The sequence below is a fragment of the Drosophila sulfurigaster genome, chromosome 2R (assembly GCF_023558435.1).
Source record: "Drosophila sulfurigaster albostrigata strain 15112-1811.04 chromosome 2R, ASM2355843v2, whole genome shotgun sequence".
In the NCBI taxonomy this organism is placed as follows: Eukaryota; Metazoa; Arthropoda; class Insecta; order Diptera; family Drosophilidae; genus Drosophila; species Drosophila sulfurigaster.
Genome location: NC_084882.1, coordinates 10,452,700 through 10,475,127, shown reverse-complemented (window position 1 = coordinate 10,475,127; position 22,428 = coordinate 10,452,700). Strand labels below are relative to the sequence as shown.

The window sequence follows — 22,428 nt, the reverse complement described above, 5'->3', positions numbered from 1 at the left end:
CCAATATGGGGGTCTTTGAAAGTGAAATCTTTGAGGCGATTGAGCAAAAGAAAGCGATACATTGACCATTTGCCGCATTAAGTTGTAGGAGTTGAGATGACTTCGCTCAATTTGTTCAATTTATCGCATCGTAGTATAACGCAACCGATAACATTCTAATTATGCTGATGATGCTTTTAAATTTATGACCAAGCAGTTGCTTGACTTTTAACCTGTCAACGCACCTGAATCTCGTTTGCATATTTGTGGGCGAAGGAAGAAGAGCTGTCATCAAATTTAATGGCATAAAGCTAAATTAAGCTGTTGTTTTTTTCCAATTTTTACTATCGGCGATATTAAAAGTTTCTACACTCTGGCTCGTTCATGTCATTTTTAATAGTCACTTGCATTTTATTTTTCGAGTTTAATGAACTTCCAAACAGATGCTTCATTTATCAACTCAAATTTAACACCCAAATATGTTAGACATTTGTTTATTTGTTAGCGCACAGCTGTTAATTGAGGCTAGTGTTCAAATTTGTGGGTGTAATATAATTAAAATAGCAGCTGTTCATATGCCGCGATTCAGATTGGTTTAGAGTAATGTTCAGTTATGGAAAGTCTGTTGTAACTCTTTGAGAATAATCGTATTCAACACAAAACATAACATAATAACATTATACAAAACTCTGAAAGGTATTTCCAATTGATTACTTTTTAATATTCAAAATAGAATATAAATAGTAATTAAATTCAATAAACTGAACCGTTAAGCACGAAAATCTAAAAATGTAAAATCATAAAGATAACAAATCTTTAGCTTTCAAATATTTCTTTTGCAAGTTTGTTGCCTAAGTCTTTTGTTCTGCTTCAGCGACAAAGTAACAAGTGTCATGTAGTTACCATCCGTCTTTCTCCCATGGGTAATCAATATCTTATGGGAAGTTAATTAATGTCGCTGCCTGGCTATAATACTGCAATACATATTTGTTTTTATGCAAGATGTGATAGCTTCAACGGCCAAACAAGTTTGCAGCGGGAACTCTCAGGCAAGTGTTGCTAAGAAACCAAAAAAGTGTAGTACAAGCAATGGACAACAACCCAACAACAACAACAACTACAAGTACAACAAAACAACAACAAGTACAACTTGAATGTCATAATTATTTAAAGTCATTAAACTTCAAGAAGCAAAATCTCGACCACATATCAAAAAGTTTAGCAAGCTTGCAGCAAAAATCGAAAAAAATCAAGAGATATAAAAACCGCAGCGATAAGGAAATTATGTATTAAACACATCAACGATTGGACGGGCAGCATGATCGCAGCCAAAAAACAAAAACAAAAAAAAAAGAGTCAAGAAAACGACGGAAAAAATTACCATTTAATGTTGGAAAAAAGTTAACAAGTTGCCGGTGCCAGCAAAAACTGCCACACCAGCCGATTTTGGCGGCTTTTTAACTGAATTAAATATTGCGCAATCTGCGCCAACTTACAAACCCGCCCGTGTTCATTGGCCATATAAATGGTAACAACTGTGGCGATCACTGAGCCGCTGACTGCGACTGAGGCAGCGACTGAGACTGAGACAGTGAAACACTGAGATTACTTGCTCCAGCTTTGGACGCTTGTTGTTGTCCAATTGACGTCCACAAATGGCTTAAATGTGCTCATGACCGCAAGTAATAAAATAATTAAGAAAAACATTGCTGCATAATTCACACTTACAGCTGAGCAGGTTTCATGTCTCCTGTCTGGAAAAAAGCCAACGCTCAATGACTCTGTAATTAGCTACTTATTTGGCATGAGCGTGGAAAAAAAGAGAGAACTCTATCAACTTTCTATATATAATGCAACACTGCTTTTTCCATTACAAGCGGAAGTTTCCATTTACAGAATGCAATAAAGTGGAATACGAGTGCGTTTGTGTTAAACTAATTTATTTAAAAGAGGTGATAAGACTGATAGACAATAATATGAAAGTATAGTATCAAGTATAAAAGTATGTAATACTTTTATATATTAATAACTGTAATAAGAGTTCTATTTGTAGTCATCCTTACATAGATAAATTTCTTCCTATTAAACATGATCACATAGTATTTTCAAAATCATCTTCAAAACTAATTTAAAGGTTAATCAATTTTATTTATCAACAACAGAAATTTAAGCAATGATTAAATTTAATATAAAACAATATAACTAGATTAAAATTCTTGAATTTGAGGTATTTCAATCTTAAAAAAGATTTGTCAATCTCAAAATGATTATTGAAGAAATAAATTTTGTTTCAAGTTTTTTTCGACCTAAAAATATTTTTACAAGATAGGAATGAAAAGCTTAAGTTCAATATTTGCAATCCTTTCAATTCAGAATAAAACATTCTTGAAGCCAGATTTTAATATTATTATAAAATGTTTTTAATCTTAAAAGCAAATTCCACATAAAAATCTTAATTAAATATTTCTTCAACATAAAAATCTTATTTCAAGATTTTTTTCTTTAAGATCGAAAAATATTAAATCAAGATTTGCAGTCTATGTTTCAATCTATATTTTTTCTCTCTGTGTACTTCACATAGCTTTCATACTATATTTACCATATTTAATAATAAACAACTCATTAATTATTTTAACTAACACTTTCAGCTTGAGAACTCTTTCCATCAAATGTACAATTATTGTTTAATTGGCAGCTGAAATGTGAACTTCACATTGCATTCATATTTACGATATTTAATAATTAACAGAGCTCTCGTGTTTCACGATGATAAGTTGTGGTCAGCCAGTCGAAAGAGAATTAAGCCAGCAACAATTGCTAATTGCAGTTCATGTGAAATCAGCAACAACAAAAACAACTGAGCTGCAAAGCAATTGTAGTAGCAACACCCAACAATCAGCGTTGTCAATTTGAGGATTGGTCAACGTGGCGTATACACAATTTGCACAACGTTCCGGTAACGGCAAAATGAGCAAACTGTAAACGGCAACTGCAGCTTGAACCAACGCCAAGATTAGTAAACAATTATGGTTTTGAAATTGCTACAAGTTAATTCAACATGTAATTGCTGTCGACGACTTCGGTGACTGTCTAATTTAATTCGTGTTTTTGTTAAAGGGCGTTTTTGTCATAGGTGCAAGCACGAAAAAAAGGAAAAACTAGAATTCCAAATTACATTTTGTAAGGCATTTTTCAGCCACAACTAAGATTGGCTGTCAGAGCTGTGATTGAATTCATTTGTATTTCATTTGTCTTATGTTGACACCTTTTTGAAATAGTCGTTTTTTTTACTACATTTTTAAAATGTTAAACTCACTTGTCAATGTAATCGATCGTTTCGATTTCCTTTTGAATTTTCTCCTCACTGGGGCTTTCCTCGCTGTTGGCTGCATCTGTAAGAGATTAATAAAATAGGAATTTATAAATAAATGTGATGTGTTAAGTGATTCATAAGTTTTTGAATCAAAACACAACTAATTGCATTAAGCATTCACATTAGTTAAGAGTAGCAAGTGAATGGCGCATATGTTAATGCTATGCATATTGTTCGAGTATTTAATTTATGACTTTTCTCATATCGCGTTCTTGTTAGGCAAAACATGATAAAAGTGTAATAGTTACACAAATGCTTTTCAAATGCGGTAAGCCAGCCTTACATAAATTAAGCTGCCCGTAACGTATGGCTTATAAATCATAATTAGTAGAGCAGCCACACAAAACTCTGAGAGATCAATTGGAATTGCAAATGAAACATTGAAACTTACGCACCGATTGGACGACAATAACAAACATTCTGGCCAAGCCACATTAATGTTTAACCTTATATGCAGCTATAGATATCATTTGATTTATGACACAGTCGATCGTACAGCCAACGCAATTCTAATAACGTACTCGAATGATAATCTACATGTGCTTGAAGTCGGTATACGTATATGTTTATACCCGTATATTGAAGGGTATGGAGCAGTATGTAACAGGTAGAATCTCGAACCTATAAAGTATATATATTCTTGATCAGCATCAACAGCCGAGACGATATAGCCATGAACGTCTGTCCGTCTGTCCGTCCGTCCGTCTGTCCGTCTGTCCGTCTGTCCGTATGAACACCTACTCAGAGACTGAGATAGAGCATAATTTTTTCGACAGCATTTGATGTTTGCACGCAGATCAAGTTTGTTTCAAATTGATTGAAATCAAAAATCGAATAACAAGCGTAATTTTAAAGCTAGGAAATTTTGTATATACGGTAATAACTATGGTTATGATCCCTGAAAATTTGCATCAGAAAAAATTGTGGAAGTTATTAACCTACTTTTGTATGGGCAAACCCTACTTAAAGTTGGGCTGACAATCTGGTATATTGTCCGTCTAGAATGCGGCACTATATCGATATACCACAATACCATTTGGTATATTTTTAGTATTTTGCAGTATATTTGGTATATTTTGAGAATAATACCGCAAAATATATTGCTTTTAAAAATGGGTAACACAGTCGAGCCTCGACTGTAGCTTTCTTACTTGTTTTGTATATTGAAATGGAGCAGTCAATATGCCGACAAATGTCAATCAGCAGAGTTACGAACAAGGGCCCTGAAAGACACTTGAATACATTGTGAGCTGATCAAATTGATTGAAATCATTTAATACAAAAATGGAAAGTTTTATTTGGCAGCATAAACATTTTAAACCTCCACAGTTGATACCCTTTTAAAGTGGAACAATTAAGTCCAGAAGTCAGTTTCGTAAATAAGACTCAATAGGGTTTCAAACAAAAACAATGTAACAAAGCCACAGTCGAGTTTGTTCGACTTTGAGGCACACGCTGCCTATTTTCAGTGCGGTATCTTCATTAGAATAGACCAAATAAATATACAAAAATTTTAAATTTTTCGAATATCGATATAATGCTACATTCAATATAAAAATATAGAAAACAAAATATTCCAAATTGTCAACGTAATATAAACAACTTCAAGATTTGTATTCGAAAATGAATAATAAGCTAAATAATAATAGAAACTAATATAAAGGAAAGATAGCTATTATTTTTATTATATTAATAAATAATAATACTAGTTAACAATATGTAGTTTGAAATCGTCTTGTATCGAGTTAGCATTGTTTAAGTGTTATGTTTATTCTTTCTTATAGACATCTTACATTCTATACAAAAACTGGCCCAGCTCGAAGACATGTGTATCATGCTATAAGCAACTCAAGAACTTTGCCACACAGACAGTCTGGCAACAAAGCATGGTATATATTAAACATGGCTTTGATTATAGGTAGATCAGTTCATAAGTCTATAGCTGCGGCAAAACACTTCAAGTTCAATTGAAAAGCGGCTGTCTGGCCAAAGATCAAATGCCCCAGACAGAGAGCGAAATAGAGACCAACCGCAGAGCCAGACAATGGCTTGGACTCTGATGACTGACGAACTGACAGACGGACGGACTGACGGGCTGGGCCCAGCTGTTTGGTATAGTTTTAGACGGGTTTTTGATTTGTTGTTACTGTTACTGTTGTTGTTCTTGGTGTTTGCCATATGACTTGAGCTGGAGCTGGAGCTGGTAAGTGACTGTCAGGCCTCGATGTGTCTCGGTCGTGTCTCGGCTCACTTTGCGATTTCATGCATGCAAATTAGTTTTTGAACCTGTTGCAATTTGTTTGTACCGCTGCCAGTGTTAACGGCGCCCCAAAGCGGCAGCACCACGAGCCACGTTGACTTGCTCTTGGGCTTGGGTTTGGGTTTGAGTTTAGCATTGGGATTCAATGGCGTCAATAGTAGTTGTTGCTAGTGTTCCCAGCCAGGTAGCATGCTAATTGAGCCAACAGAAGTGTGGAGAGCAAAATGCAACAAAAAAAATCACTGATGGAAAATAGTGCACCAATTGGCGAAGCGCTTGGGCCTGAAACTCACTCGTGCATATCCTAGAGACATGCGTGAGAATATCCACATAGAATTTCTCACGGATACACACGGTTAAACTGAAACTGAGCGCAGTCAACTGACGACAACACACACACACAGAGAGGGAGGCACAGCAAAGATCTCCCAACTGTGGCGCAGTTTGTGTGCTGGCAAACATGCAACAAATTTATGCGCCGCTAGCAACGCGACGCAAGTCAAATGGGGTAGAGGGTAGAGGTGGGGACAGGGACAAAAAAAGTCTAGCCTGCACAGTTGGCAGACATGCTGATTTTGAACTTGTAACCGTGCAATGTTTCGGCATAACAACAACATACATACTATAAGTATATATAACATGCTTAAATTACACACACTGCACATCGCAATTGTGGAATAGTTAAGTGCCCTGCCAGGTTGGGTTACTTCTACCTTACTACCTCTCACTCCTTCTTCACCCAGCTTTGTTTGGTGTGGAATATGTAACGAAAACTTTGCATGTTCTTGCACCAAATGTATCCGAAGGCGTCGCCAACACATTTCGAGGCTGTTGCACTCAACTCAACTCAGAACTCTGCACTAACAATTTGCTGCAGTCTCGCAATCATTCTCATCGGATTATGCATGTAGAGCAGCATGAGGAGAATGATCTTCGGGTTAAAACCCACGCAGCCACTAAACAGATTATAAATAGAAATGATTATCTTGAAAATGAAGCACACGTGTGAATTGCCTTCTAAAATCGATGTTAAATTTAAATCAGAGCAGAACTTGTTAACTCGAAGATGTCATGTCATATTTCCATATTACTACTAACTTTAATTAAATAGAATTCAACACTTGTCATACAATGTCGAAGGGCCAACGCTCTAGTTAAAAATAAAAAGCTTCTAAACTTGCATTAGAAGATATGTAAGTGTAAATAAATGTAGCAAAGATGGAAGCAAGTCGATAAACGCTTAGCTATCTGTTATCATTATTAAGAGATGGAGGCAAATCGATAAGCGCTTAGCTATCGGTTCTATAGGCACGAAGCTTTCGATTAAAGGTATCGACTTTAGTATTTTAGCAGTAGGAGTAAGTCGATGTGGTCTGCAGTTTTTAAATTGATTTAACTAAACTAAATCGTTTATCATAATAAAACAAACTAATATTAGATTTATAACCCATATTACACAAAAATTGTTGCTTAAAAATTGAGCTGCCCACAAAATAACCTACAAATTCTATAATATAATATAGTACATAAACAATACTTAAGGGCCATATAGAACTGTTGAACTCCAACATTTTATTATAAACATTCATTTTATTAACTCAACGATGCAAAAAAACATTGTTGCAAACCACCATTAAAAAATATTTGATAGCTGGCAAACGACAAACAAATGTGGATGAAGATTACCCATTTTTAATGTTGATACACGCACAGATGTTTGAGTTTTTCTGTGGTTACACTGTATCCAGAAAAAACGCTGTACCTCAAAGTTGCTTTGTAATTCTGTGGGGCAAAGACCCGGGAGCAATCAAGAAATAAATGCAAATAAAACCACAAGGTTTAGGCTAATGTATCTCTGTCGAATACGAGCTAACGCCTCTATGAAAGAACTACGAGCAATGGGATGAAAGAGTGAAAGATAAATTATCCGCAGCACACAACAAATGACAGGCACTGTAACGGAAGCGGAAATATCTGTGAGTCAAGTTACGGCAATTTGTGGTTTTAATAGTTGTTTTGCAGGGCCCAAAAAATGTTTTATGCAACAATACGAATACAAGTAAAAGGCTGAAATGCAAGAAAGCAAGTGTTCCATTTGTTTCAGTCTTACATTATGGTTAGTTGCCAAGAAAGTATTTGGAGATGAGTAAGTTTACAATTACTCTACAGAAGAAAAAGAAAAATGCTGACAATAACTAAATAATCAGCGTGGGAAAGCTTTCAACGCAATCATATTTAAACATGCTTATTTATTATTGACAAAGATGACAACAACAACAAGTGAGCGAGAGAGAGAGAGACACCAAACAATTATCATAAATCTTATTTAACAAATTAAACTGCACAATAAAAAAAAGATAATGGAAACGAAAGAGAAGGCGATAGAGCGATATATACTTTTGAGAGTTATAAATAAATTTCAAATTGAAACTCAAATGTGGCGTGTAAATAAAAACGCCAAAAACACAAACAACATGTGACAACAGCCGCGAGTCGAGTGCTCAAATATGATACCACTTAAAGTAACTGTGGGCCAGCCCCTCAACTGTTGGCTGGCAAAACGACCCACTCACCAGACAGCAAGCAGAGAGACCCCAAGTCAGAGAGACAGAGGCAGAGGCAGAGACAGAGTCTGAGACAGGGGCAACTACAGGCGACAGCGACAGATATTGTCGCAAGTGTCAAGTTACCCAGACGACAACGGTCGACAGGCAGCAGCAGCAGCAGCAAGCAACAACAATGAGAAATCGAAATAAAAATAATATACTTTTGCAATTGTTGCAACAATTGCGCGTTGCAACAACAACGCAACACAACAATGGTGTCTCGAAAAAGCCGCAAGTGACATAATTTTTAGAGGCTAAGGCGATTTACAACCCCAGACCATGTGGCACGTCTCTTGAGCTGCTGTTCGAATAGATTTCGAGTAGTCGCATATAAATGTGAATGTGAATGCTTTTTTCTTTATCTTTCTTTCTTCAATTAGCGAAGAATTGTGCAATTTAGTGAAAGAGACGTCTTAGCTGTGCAAAGGGATGAATATGGAAAGTTAAGCTCAACATTCAGAGATTACCTCTGTGATATGCGATATGTTTGAATACGCAACGTGTGAAATGCGATGCGAATCAACTCAAGCGATGCTTTGAGTATTTGATTGTAACTACAAATAATGCCAAGTGCGTGTAAATCCCTTAAAAAAAAGCAAATATATTCAAAAAACTTAATGAAATCTGTTTGATTGTACAAACAACTCAATTAGCTTTTAAATTTGGCAACATTTGCAATGTTTTTGTAACTTACAATTTTAACATTTTCTGCAGCGTGATCAATAAAAAAATTCAACATAAATTTCGTTTTTCACAACTACTACTAACTGTCATTTTATCTATTATTACAATTAATATAAACTGACGAAAAGAATTTCATCTAATAATTGATATTTTTAAAAATATTTCATTTGTATTTATAGATAGTAAATTAATGTGTTCACAATTTGAATAAATAAAATCAAAATATAATTTGAATTTCATAAATTGAATGTTTAAAACCTCATTTTTATCTTTTCATCTAGGAATTTTAATATTACAAATTTATTAAAATAATTATACCTAATAATAGATATTTAAGAAAAATATTCAATTTATTTGAAAATCGTAAATAATTATTTACAACATTTGCATAATAACTCTCCATTATTACATGCACAAAAATAAAAAAAATTGGACTTGAATTTAGCTCGGAAATTCCTCAAAAAATGGGTAATAAATTATCAATAGACACGCAACGGGAAAAATCAATCCACTTAGTCCGTATTATATAATTACAGCTATTTAAATTAATAATGCGCTGACTTTTCCAACTGTGCGCATAATTCATTAAGTGCATATTTTACAATTTATGCATTTGCATATGGGAAAAAAAAACGGAAAATAAAAGCATATAAAATATTTATGCAGACAGAAAACTGCGAATGACTCTGTAAACTGAATGGATTAAGTGCAGGCTGGCCACACGCTCAAACCATTTATCACAGAGACTCATACGGATAATGAGCGGCTTTCGCGGCAGTCAAATTAAATTTGAGGCACATGCGACATGGTTTCAGACAAAACAAGTAAGAAAGCAACAGTCGAGAGTGCTCGACTGTGAGATACCCGCTACTCATTTTGAATAAAAGCAAAATATACCAAAATAATATATTACAAAAATACTGAAAATATTCAAAATAATATATTTGGTATATTGATATTCAAGATATACTATAGAGTGCAAAATATACGTTTTGTATTTCTTTAATAACTTCGACAATTTGTATCTGATTTCAGGAATCCCAAAACAATAGTTATTATTGTATATACCAAAATTCGACTCTAGTTTTAAAATTACGTTTGATTTTCGAGTTTTGACAATTTGTGAGGGCGGAAGTGGGCGTGACAAAAATTTAAAACAAGCTTGATCTGCGTGCACACATAACAAATGTTGTCGGTAAAAATTATAGCTCTATCTCTTATAGTCTTTAAGATCTAGGTGTTGATACATACAGACAGACAGACAAACGGAATATATTATATATACTTTATAGGGTCGGAGATGCCTCCTTCTACCGGTTACATACATTTCCTGCCGGCATGCCTCCTTATAATACCCTTTATACCCTATGGTTAACGGGTATAAAACGCAGTTGGTAAAAATTCGAGTGACTGACAAGCAAATACTCTGCTTACACCTTCTATTAATATGCAATTGTCTATATACCCTACTTCCGAATGTCCAGGGTATAACAATATATAAAGCAACAATTTGTCGCATTGCAGCATCGAACAAAATGTCACATAGATTAAACGGAGCTTAGCGAGTGTCGGAGGTTTATTATTGTTGCTGTTGTTGTTGTTGTGGCTGCTGCTGGTGTCGCAACGGCAGCAGTTGTGTCCCCCCAAAAAAAAAATTATCTGCGGGATTAGCGGAGAGCAGCGACATGAACCAATTGATATAGTCACTGATATGTTTTAAATTGAGCGGGCTGGCAGACTCTTGGCCCTGACAGTCATCAATCTTTTTGCATTTGCGCCATGTTAATCAATTTTATTAGCATTAGATACATTTATTTGAATGCGAGAAACAAAAAAGAATTGATTTTCTGTTTGCTTTTTTTGTTTTGTACATTTAGGATTCTGTTCCGCCTTCAACTGTCGGACAAAGTGTACGAGTGTTGTAGCACTTTTTCAAGTACAATTTCAAACATCAAAAGTCAGCTTTGAAGTGCGCTCAAGTGCGGCAACTCATCAAAGCCACGACGATGGAGGCAACAAAATATATTATATATATGTATGTAGTATACTTTATATATACGCGCGTACTTATTATGGAATTATGAATGAGCTGGCAACGTCTATCGGTGGCAAGCATCTTCTACATACTCCCTCCTCCATGAATGACTACGCTGATTTCTTCGGCAAATGGGTTTCGGCTATTTTAAGTTGTTTGTCTTCTAACGGTTACGATTAAGTTTTTTTCCTATTTGAAGGTCAGCAGCAGCGGCAGCAACAACAGACAGGCCTACAAATATCATTATAGGCCTCCATTTGATGAGCAGCTCAGACAATTAGACAGAGAGACAGACAGATAGAGCGACAGTCGAAAGAAAACGAAAAGTGCCGATTAATTCGATGGCACTTCCATTTGTAGGCATATAAGTCTGAAGAGGCTTCAAACAGTTGTTGGCTGCTCACGAGGAAGCGCTCAAAAAAAAAAGGAAATAAACAGAAAAATCTACAAAAATACATAATACACAAAATACATAATACATAATACACAAAATACATAATACACAAATTCACAAATTGAGTAGACACATAAATCTGAAATGCGAAGAACAACTTTATGGATATTAATTTGTAGCAACAAAATCTCAGACACTCAAACGTGATTACGAAATTGTTATGTGTCATTCGCAGTCGCAGTTGCTAAGCAGGAGATCGTTTCGTTTTTAGTAGTCAATTTATTTCTTAATAATTTCATAAACTTTACACATCATTTGAAATCAACATAATGGTGTATTGCAGTTATATTTTTAAACCTTAATACGAAAGGAAACACGTTTTTAATGGTTTAATTTAAACAAATTACAAGCATATCTTACGTATGCAAATAAATCGCGTAAAATCGTATTTTTATTGATCAATTACTATAAAATATTTAAAAGCAAAAATTACGACGGCCAAACTCTGTTGTACTGATAGGCAAATGAAGTAAATTACTTTCATGACAATAAAAGTAGCCTCATTAAACTGACGAGTTGCCCCTTTATTCTCACACTTGTGTATTATTATTATCTGAAGCTTCAGACACTTATTTTTCTGACCCCTTTTGGCAAACGGAAATCTGTTGTATTCAGTTCGGGGATAACCCCAAACAATTTGCAACAGACGCGTGTTATTGACAGCTGACATTACAACAAGTGTTTGTACTTGTAATTGCTTTGCTCGGCTTGAATTTCAACCCTGCCGGCTACCTTATGACATGTGCCATGTGCCTGACTCGATATGAAGATGAGTACTAGATACTCGTATGTATATGCACATGTATCCATACACAGAGAGAACGAATTATGAACAAAATTGAAACATTTTGTAACTTAAAAATATATTCTTGAAACAATAATTTCTCATTAAAGTATTCTTGTTTTAAGAAAAGCTTCAAATTCAACATTTTTTTCTTGTTTTCTTAATCAAGCACCTATGCAGAGCAAATGTTTTTTTCTAAAAATAGAATGGTGCTTTGATTGACTATCTGGTATATTTCTCACTCTATGGTATATATGAAATGTAGTGGTATATACTTATACCAAATAGAGCTCTCAGTATATTTGTGTATTTTTCGGTATAGTTGCAATATTTAAAGTAGAAGTTTAAAGAACTCTTGACTGTAGCTTTCTTACTTGTGTTTTTTTTCTGTGTACGTATATGATGTGCACATGCATTTCCTCCACAAACTCGAAGAGTCGTTTGGCCCTTTTGGCAAATACCGTTTTTCATAATCATGTTGAGGAAATTTGATATACCCCCTTCTGCAGCATGGCACAGTGGCTGGTGTGGCACATGTGCCTGTGTCCAACAACAACCCTTTCTTGCAGTCCATCTATCCCACGGCATGTTGCACGCAACTTCAAATAATCCCTTTTTTCGCTTCAGCTTAGAGAGCAAAATTTGCAATTCTACCAAAAATGACAAAAATGAAACGTGCAAAAAAAAAACACAAATGATTCATATTCTATGACAGAAATTTGTTGCCTGCAGCTGTTGCCCCCACCACGCTTGAGTGCATCCAACCCGCGACCAAGGAGACCAGCTAAAAAAGCTTCGTCTTCGCCTTCGTCTCTTCTTCGTTTTCGTTTCCCGGTTGTCGTCTCATTCAAATTTCATTCCAAATAAACCAGCCATGGCAAAGGATGTCGAAGACGACGTCGACGACGTCGACTACGAAAATTCGCTGATGCCATAATATTTCGATTTCTGTTTAAATTAAATTCTGCTCAACATTTTGGCCCATTTCTGACAACACTTTAAGTTTTTTCTTTCCCTACTCAAAGTATGTATTATGTACATATATATTCGCATACATGTGTATTACATACTTCAATTGAAATGCGAACGGAAGGCATATAAAATAGCTGCTGTTGCAGTTGCCAATGGACAGAGGGCAAACGTGACCTGACCGACGCTTTATTGCCAATTCTGTTTAACTCGACAGAATTGTAATTACGAATTTTTTATTAAAAACGAATTTTACTGCTCGTTTGATATAATTGACTGAGTGCTTGAAATCACAATTGCGATTCATTGATATCCCGGAAATGAGCGAGAATCTTGACTACATCAAACAATCGCAAAACAAATTTATGAAATTTATACTGTTTTCGGGTAATCATAATTATTGCTTTTCATGTTCATCATGTTGTATTATTTATTTTAAATTAAATATTAAATGAATATTGCAAGATTATAATCAATTAAAATGAGTATAAAGCTACAAGTGAGTGTACTTGACTGTGCTCTTTAAATATAATAACCTAATAAACCAAAGAATACTGAAATATACCAAAGCTGCAATTGGTCTATCGATTTATTATTATATTCAAAATATACCATAAAATTCTAAACACACTAGATTGTCAAAAAAGCAACCAAAACAAACAATTTGTGTATTGCAATTTAAAGTTTATAGAAAAAATACAAAAATGTACAAAAAATTGTGTTCGAGGAATTTAATAAAATGAAACAAATAAATTAGGTAAGCAAATATATTAAACTCTATATTAATAATTAATGTATTCTACTGAATTATAAGTACTGAGAAATCTGTAACATAATAACTTAATCTACTTTCTGTTAAGTACACGCAGTTACCTAATTTCCCAAACAATTAAGAAAACATTCGTCTGCTGCACAATGGCGATTGTTCTATTATATTCAATTGTGATCGAAATTCCCCTAAGTGCAGCATAAGAGAATATAAGCCAGCAATTACAATTTCTTGCATCTCCCTATTATCACAATTGGAGAGTGCAAAGCAATTATGACAATTCTTAACCCACTTTTGCGAAGCCAAACAAATATTTCCACGCAATTTGCGCAAACCTCAAAAGGAAAATATCATCATCATAGTCGTTGTCTGCTATTAAAAGCAAATTTCACTGTTGCGCAGTTTTTCCCACTAATTGCATGTAGGCTAATTTCGCCCATTCCCAGTCACATTTCTCGACGCACTGCAGCCCAAGAGACTCCGCGAGATGCAGTCGCAAAAGTGGAACGTGCGAAGTCTTTGCGGTATTAGGCTAATTTTCAATACGATTACAAATGCAATACTTAGAACTTAGAATAGAATAACTAAACCGAGAGAGATTGTGTGATTGAGATTGTCGAGGCGAGCACATTGACAGCTCCATTGAACCCGGGTTCAAGTTGTTTCGAAACAACGCGGAGCTTGGCCCGCTTCTGATTGCATAGTAATTAAATCAACTTGTAAGGCGTGCCGCCTAAAAGTTGCCCAAGTCTTAGATGCAAACGAAGAAATAATGAACGAAACAATCCAACGCCGAAAAAAGCATTTAAACACAATTATGAACGCTCAGCAACTGAGATGTGATGATGCTGGCTGGGGCTTTGGTGACTCAATAATTGTCGGCTTAATTGCGATCTTGGCCGGTTAATTGCATTTCAATTGTCATGCCGTGAAGGTTGCAGCAACTGTAAGTGCAACTGCAACTGCAACTGCGACCATATCGACATCAAAAACCACATCTGACATCTGCTCTCATGTGCCATCTGTCTGTCTGTCTTTCCGACTAAATGATGAGTCGTGTTTGAGTGCAAGTTATTTGAGAATACACAACACAACACAACACAAAAAAAATACAATTACATAAGCACATTAACAAGCTAAGACATAATGTTTGTTACACTCGATTTATGCACGCCTTAAAAATTCATATGATTTTTTATATATTCAATGACATCGGCATGTTGTTTGAATTGAACTTGGCTCAGTGTGAGTTATTGATTGAATTCGCCACAAATTGTTTACTTAATCACGTTTGCTAATTTCCAATTGAATTTCATTGTTCAATTAGCGACATATCAAATACAATTAGTGACTGTCACTCGAAGCACTTACATAAACATGGAATAGAAAGTACAACTCTGATAATTGCATTATACTCATTAAATATTCAGTTCTAGATCGAACTAATTGCACTCAAGTTCAGAGGAAAAATCTTGAAAATTACTTCAAGCATTCATCTCAGCAAATAATTTACTCTCATACATTCTGAAGGCAATAAATGAGTTATCGTTGTAACTTATAAACAAAGTTTGACTCATTTCGGAATCTCTACGACGAATGTACAACAAAAGTGTTCACTATCATGCATAAGTTTAAATAATATACTAGAAGTTTTTTTTTTGTAATCTATTTTAACAACGGAATTTGCTAAATTTCTTTTACGACTACATCTACAGATAACTTCAGAATTTAGTAGTTTTATTTTAAGGAAATATAATTGTATCAATGTATTCTATTTAATTCAAAAATGTACCAAATTAATATACCAAAGTCTATATTTGGTATATCAAAAGAGTACTAAATATACCATAGAATATAAAATATATAACAATATTATGTCGATAGTGCTCTCGATAGAAAAATTATTGCTTTCAAAATTACTTTCAAGCGGGTATAATTATAAATTTCTTTAACTCAACAAATAGAATTTTCTTTTTTATGTTGTAAATAGAAATAGATTATTTTCTTGGTTAATGGTTTTTACCAATTATAGAGACTTGTACACCACAGTGGATTTAAATGGGGAAATGTAGATAAAATTGTTTCCTCTCAATTGTCACATTATACATACATATTCTAACAATACAATTAATTGATGTCTAACTGTACACTACAGTGGACTTAACAAGATCAATTGAATGTGATAATATAGTGAAAATGATTGCATCTCAATTACTGCATTGTGAAGTGTGACTGTCCACACAGTTTATAATTAAATAGAAAACGTTAACTCGAATTTGTCAGTATTGCGGATTATGGACTATTAAAATCACAATCGATTTGGCTATAAAAGTCAATTAAAAGTCAACTGTATAATTGTTGAAATGTCGTCGGCGCTTCAAGCAATATTCATTTGCTATTTCTTCGCAACAATTCAGATAATCATAGCTGAAGCAAATAAGTACAGTTCTCCTATAGAAAATTGCGTACAGTGCTCCATTTTGCTGTCTCTATTTATGACATCTTCTTTTGAAATCTCAATCGCAAGAAGTCGCCTCATAATCGTCTTAACTCTCAATTATAACGCTGGCATTTCATCCACAAAGCAAACGGCATTCCATTCAATCGAATCAACTCGAATCAAATCGAATCGATAACAATCTTCAGTTACAAGTGTCGACTTGTCAATAACATCGCAGCAAACAGAAGAACTTGTTTTCAGTAGTTATTGTTTTGTTTTTTTCTCTGTTTCAACGGGGTCAGTTGGCAATTGTCAATTGGCCAAGTTGCCAACTGACAATTGCAAGTTGTCAGTTGTCCACTTGGCTGTGGCAGTTTGGCCGTTTGGCTCGACAAATCGGTTTACAGGTCAACTGCAATAGAGCCAAACCAATTACTGCGAATGGCAACGCAAGTCAACTAACATTTCTCGAAGTAGTCAACGTCACAGTAGCTACAGAGATACACACAAAGCCAGAGCGTGCGATTCCATGGAAAATCATTAACGTGTCTTAGGCATAAATAATTAAAAAATCAGCAAGAAAAAGAAAACAAGTCGAGAACTTGAATTGGATGTACATACGAACACTCGTCATCGTCATCTTCTTGGCTTGCACATCCTGTACAGTTGGACACATAGTTCAGTTTCTCTCTCATTCAGATGCTTTGCAATCCGACAACTGACAGACGGGGCTATAAGGAAGCATGCCTGTCAATATGATGAGTGTGTGTGCTAGAATCTTTTGCTGGCTCAGAGTTGACATCCCGAAGTCCGATTTGATCTCACTTTACAGTTTTGTGCGGTCTCATTGGCACAGCGAGAAAGCAGCTTCACGCACTGGATATCGCATTTCCGGTGCGGTTATTGTGGTAATCTCATGGCACAGAGAAAATACGCAGAGAAAGAGACAGAGAAAACTCCATGGGAGTCGCTACTGAGTCGCAGTCGCTGACTCAGTGTCAATAACAATAATGTTGAGTACAACAAATGAGTTATAGCAGCATTCTCAATATTTATATGCCACTTAGTCGCCCCTTCTAATGCACCAAATAAATCAGCGTAAATATTTAGTATTCATTTAACACTCAAAAAACACAGACAATGTTACGTGAGAGAACTGAACAATCCATTCATAGGCAGCATTCGACAACATTCGCTCGCTGTTCTCAGCTGACTCACAAACTTGTCTCGCACGCTCCCACATTTGATAAATATTTAAACATTTTTTAATCTCGACTCTCAGCCCACTCACTTAACATACTCGCTAGCTCGCTCGCTCGGTCAGCTACCGAGTTTAGCACAGCGATTGTGCTGATTTTATTTTTTACTTTTCGTATTCACATACGAATGTATCTACTAGTGTGTACATTGTATCTATAAACCGTACACGAAGTGTGTCCAAGAGGTGCGCTTGAGCAAACAGTTCACGAGTCTCGAGTCTCGACAAGTCGAGTTGTGTTGTGTTGTGTTGTGTTGTGTTGTGTTTAGTGCTGAACTGTATAAACTCATATGGCAACAATGCGAAACACATGTTTATAGAGCTCTTTTATCAGTCTCCAACTTTAGACACCTTCCTTTCCTTTTTCACATTTACTTTCTTATCCTCTATTAAACTGGAAAGTCTTATTCTGGATCAGTATAAACAGGCAAAGTAATCCCTTTCTCTTGTCTACTACGAGATAATCTCAAAAGTTTTAGGCACTCAAGTCATTAACTTTCAAGTGAAGATTTATGTGTACCACACACAAATCAAATGAGTCTTCAATTAAACCGGGTTTCTAATAAAATACATTTTAAGTAAGTAATTGTAGAAGCATTACAAAATTTACTAGCGACAGCTTCATTAAACTTATTCCTTTTCAATAAAATTGACATTTCGACCATTAAACTTTTCGTAGCTGAAACACATAAAATGGAATTTCAAAATAAACCGCTGTCTCAAAGTAGTTGCAATAATAACAATATTAACTACCAATAAATGTTCATTTATATTGCATGTACATTAAAAAAAATAATAAAAACTATAATTTAAATTTGAGCGAATTTCTATCGTCAAATGATTTGTACTCAAAATTTGCCACAGATAATTGGCAATAAAAAGTGAAGGAAAATCGTTTTAAAGTTTTATTGGCTCGCATGAAAAACTCGAATAATATTCCAGAGGTGCGCAAGCAATCACCATATTAAATCCTAATATTGCTAAAAAGTTTATTGCGTTTTTTTAAGGCAGCACTCCAAGGAAATCAAGGCAAGCAAAACTCAGATAATTTTGTGGGTGAAGTTTAGAACGTGGACAGTTCAGCGACTACTCAACTACTTTGATCTATTTGCTGTTTTTGACTCTGGCGACTTGGTGACTTGTCAACTCGACGAATGACACGTTTTTATGGTGTACAGCGGGTCACAAAAGCTAAAAGACATGTCGAACTATTATGTACACATACGTTGTATATATTTACACATGTTCACATTTATGGCTCAAATGAAATAAAATCGCAGCAGACCGAGACGGAGACCAAAGACCCAAGATCCAAGACTAAGACCAAGACCGAGTCCACGACTCAAAAAAAGTGGCTGTTAAAGTCGCGGACTTGAATTTGAGAGGCTTGGCTGAGTTTGGATTTGGAATTGATTCTTGAGTTTGTATTTGAATCTCTGTTGTTTTGTTCTGTTTTATATTTTTCTTCAAAGCTCTTGTTGTTGCCCTGCTAATGAGTGGAGCGCTCGGCAGAGCTCTCATAAAATTTATGAGGTGTTTTGTTATGTGTTAAGATTTTTTTACATGGGTTCTTCACAACAACAGCGAACTGCGCGTGCCCATATACAATCTTAATACTTCTATTCTCCAATTCTTGTATTCGAATGCTCTCTTTCGACAAGAATACAAATACAAATACGAATACAAATTACATACATATGTATGTGTTTTTCTGTTTTTTGTTTATTTGGTTAAAAAAGTTTAAAATCAAATGCCGGCTCATTAAGGCAAGTTTAACAAATTATATGATCGATGTATTGCAAACGGATGTCTGCTAATGCTGAACTCAGACAATTCTCGAGAAATCACGTAAGCTCTCAAGCTCACATAATGACCCGGCAGTCTTGAGCATTGAACAGGAATGACAAGTTTTCAATTTCGTGTCTGAGTTTACACACAAAAACACAAAAACTGAAAAAAAACACAAGACTTTGTGACTTTGCAGCGGGCGCCATAAAAACTTTTGACGCGAAAGTGTCAAATTTTTTATGCCCTTCACAAATTACAATAAATTTTGAAATTTAACGATGAGTTTGAGATGGCCCCAAGAGCTCTGTGGCAAGCCGAAGCCGCCAAAGATGCACATTAGGCCACCAAATACTCATGGATGACGAGCCCATATTCACGTGAGTGTTTTAGGAGTGTCAACATCTGAATAAACGAGTACAATTTGTGCATAAATTTTACATAAACTAATAGTTAGATAAATTTTTAATCAAACACACAAATATTTTTGAATAAAGTTTAAATGTTGATTTTTTCTAATTTAAACTAATAACTTTAATAAAAATTACAAATAAAAACTCTTAGTTATTTTAAAACTAATAAAAAAGCTACAGACAAGTATGCTCAACTGTGAGATATTTTGAATAAAAAAAGTCAGTATTTTTAAAAAAAATAATACAAAAATATACCATATTTGGTATATCGATGAAGTCCACCATTCGAAATATACCATAGAGGTCAAAATATATCAAATTGTCAGTGAAAGCAGAACCGATTGTAGTAGGCGTAATTTGTTATACAAAAGTATTTCATAAATATGTTAACTCCCCTATTGGTAGCGGGTATAAATAAATAACAATATCCTCGCTTCATAAAAACATTAACTTAGCTTAGATCTTTAACGATTATTAAAATTTAAAGTTTTGATAAATATTTAGTATAATATATATACTGAGTAAAAAATAAAGAAATCAAAAATGACATCTCACAATATAATATGCATATTATGCATATTACGAATTTAATATTGATGAAAACAAATTGCGATTGTTTTAAGAATATATAATTCCGACTTTTGAGGTAATCAATGCGATCATTACGCAATTATATTTTGCAAATACCCAAAGGTATACAAAGAGATAATGCCAAAGATAAATAATGATCACACGAAAGGCACAAAAATTCAGAACGTGATTGGAAATCTTAAAATGCAGCCAGTTACACTTTTGAAATATCGCTTAACAATTCATGTTTGTAAGTAGTTGTATAATATATTTGTATATGTGCATTACTGACATGTTAGTTCTAAGTGCCGCAGGCCTCTTTTAATTCATACATAACTCAAGAGCAGGGAATTGATATGTATATCAGCCACACCTGAAGTCTTGCAAAAATATGGTTGAACCGTAAATTCGAACGTGTAATATAATACATCAAGCAATTTGTATGCCAAAGGCGTGATATTATTATTTTTTAATTTTTTTATTATCTTTTTTTTTATTAACCACTCAACAGCTACGGCAAATTGTAAAGCAATTATTCGAATCACACGCCGGCGCGGGTGTGATAAATTTTATGAAAAATGTAATATAATGAACTTGTATCGTATGGCGTAAAAAATACAAAAATGCTTTGCATCGTTGCACCTGAACAAACGTCAAATGCTGCCGCCAGCCAGGTGAATAATTTGCAAAGGGGCCAAATGAGTTTTTCACTTCAATCAAAATTGGTATAAACAAAACATTGTTGATGATGTCACTCGCCAGCAGTCGGTTAGACACAAAATGAAGACGAATTTGATTTGTTTATTCGCTTTCGTAGTCAGACAAAAATCAAAGTAAATCCAAGCCAAACCGAATAAATTTCAAATTTGATTTTCTGCAAATTTGTTTATGCGCTGTTACTAATAAAATTTATTAAAAGGGGAGTATAAAACACCAGTGTTAAGTAACAGGCCAAAGAAAGCAAATTGCTTAGCATTCCAATGATTAAATGATTAATGAATACTATAAAAATGTTATAGTATTATATTTATGGGAGTATACAAAACTGAAAGTTTTACATTTTCGTAATATTCATATAAATGTTAAAAAAGGGGAATATAACGAAATAGTGATACTTATAATAATAATTATGAATACTAAATCAGCAACAAGCAAAAAAAATTAATACGAGATTCAAATATGGATAAAATGATTAAACCATAAAAAGTATAATATTTTCTATGGCTAATAATTTTGCAAAATTTATCTTAATGCTTTGCAATTTAATTAAGGTAATACTATAATAATTTTATAGTAGTAGTAGTAGTATGATTCCTGAAATTTGGTTGTGATCGGATAGAAATTGTAAGTCAATTCAGAAATATTTTTTCCTCTTCTCAAATATGCCTGCTGCCGGGTCTAAATTGCTTTTATTATTAGGTTGATAATCCAGTATATTTTGTACTCTATGGTATGGATATACTAAGTGTAGCCATCGGTATATACTAATATATTTTTGGTATATTTCATATGTTTTATAAAAAATATTTTTTAAATATGGCTGTAGCTTTGCTTGATAATTCAGTATATTTTGTACTCTATGTCGGTCGAGCATACTCGACTATATATTTGTTTATTTTTCTCTCACATGGCTGACCACAAATGCAGCGTTCATTGACCATATAAATATTTTTTTCTACGCTTTTGTTGTCCAATACATTTTTTGGCAAGACTCTATGGCGCCGGCTTTTCAATTATTTTGGCCAACAATACGAATATAAACAAAAATCTGGCACACAATCCGAGTTCTGTGTGGTGTGGCTGTATAAATATCGTTTATGAAAAAAATATCACGCATACGCAAGAAACAAATTGCTGACGCTGTCAGTTTTGTGTCTCTCCATAAACTCACAACACTATATACAAGTTCAAAATGGATGGAGAAAAACTGATTGGGAAAAAAACTGTTATTGCATTTTGCGCAATATTTAAGAAAAATATTTAAGCATTTTGTTTTTTTTTATTTTGGCTTTTTGTTGCTTGGCATTTTTGGCGTTGTGTTTTTGTCTA

The 22,428-nt window shown here is 34.4% G+C and overlaps 1 protein-coding gene across 1 annotated transcript in view; it reads right to left on the bottom strand.

The window, feature by feature from the left end:
- LOC133839034 (uncharacterized) overlaps positions 1–22,428 on the bottom strand; it is a 112,698-nt gene that overhangs the window by 63,662 nt on the left and 26,608 nt on the right. Inside the window, 1 exon segment of the mRNA XM_062270343.1 lies at positions 3,296–3,371. Within this exon segment, the coding sequence (XP_062126327.1) occupies positions 3,296–3,371 (76 nt within the window).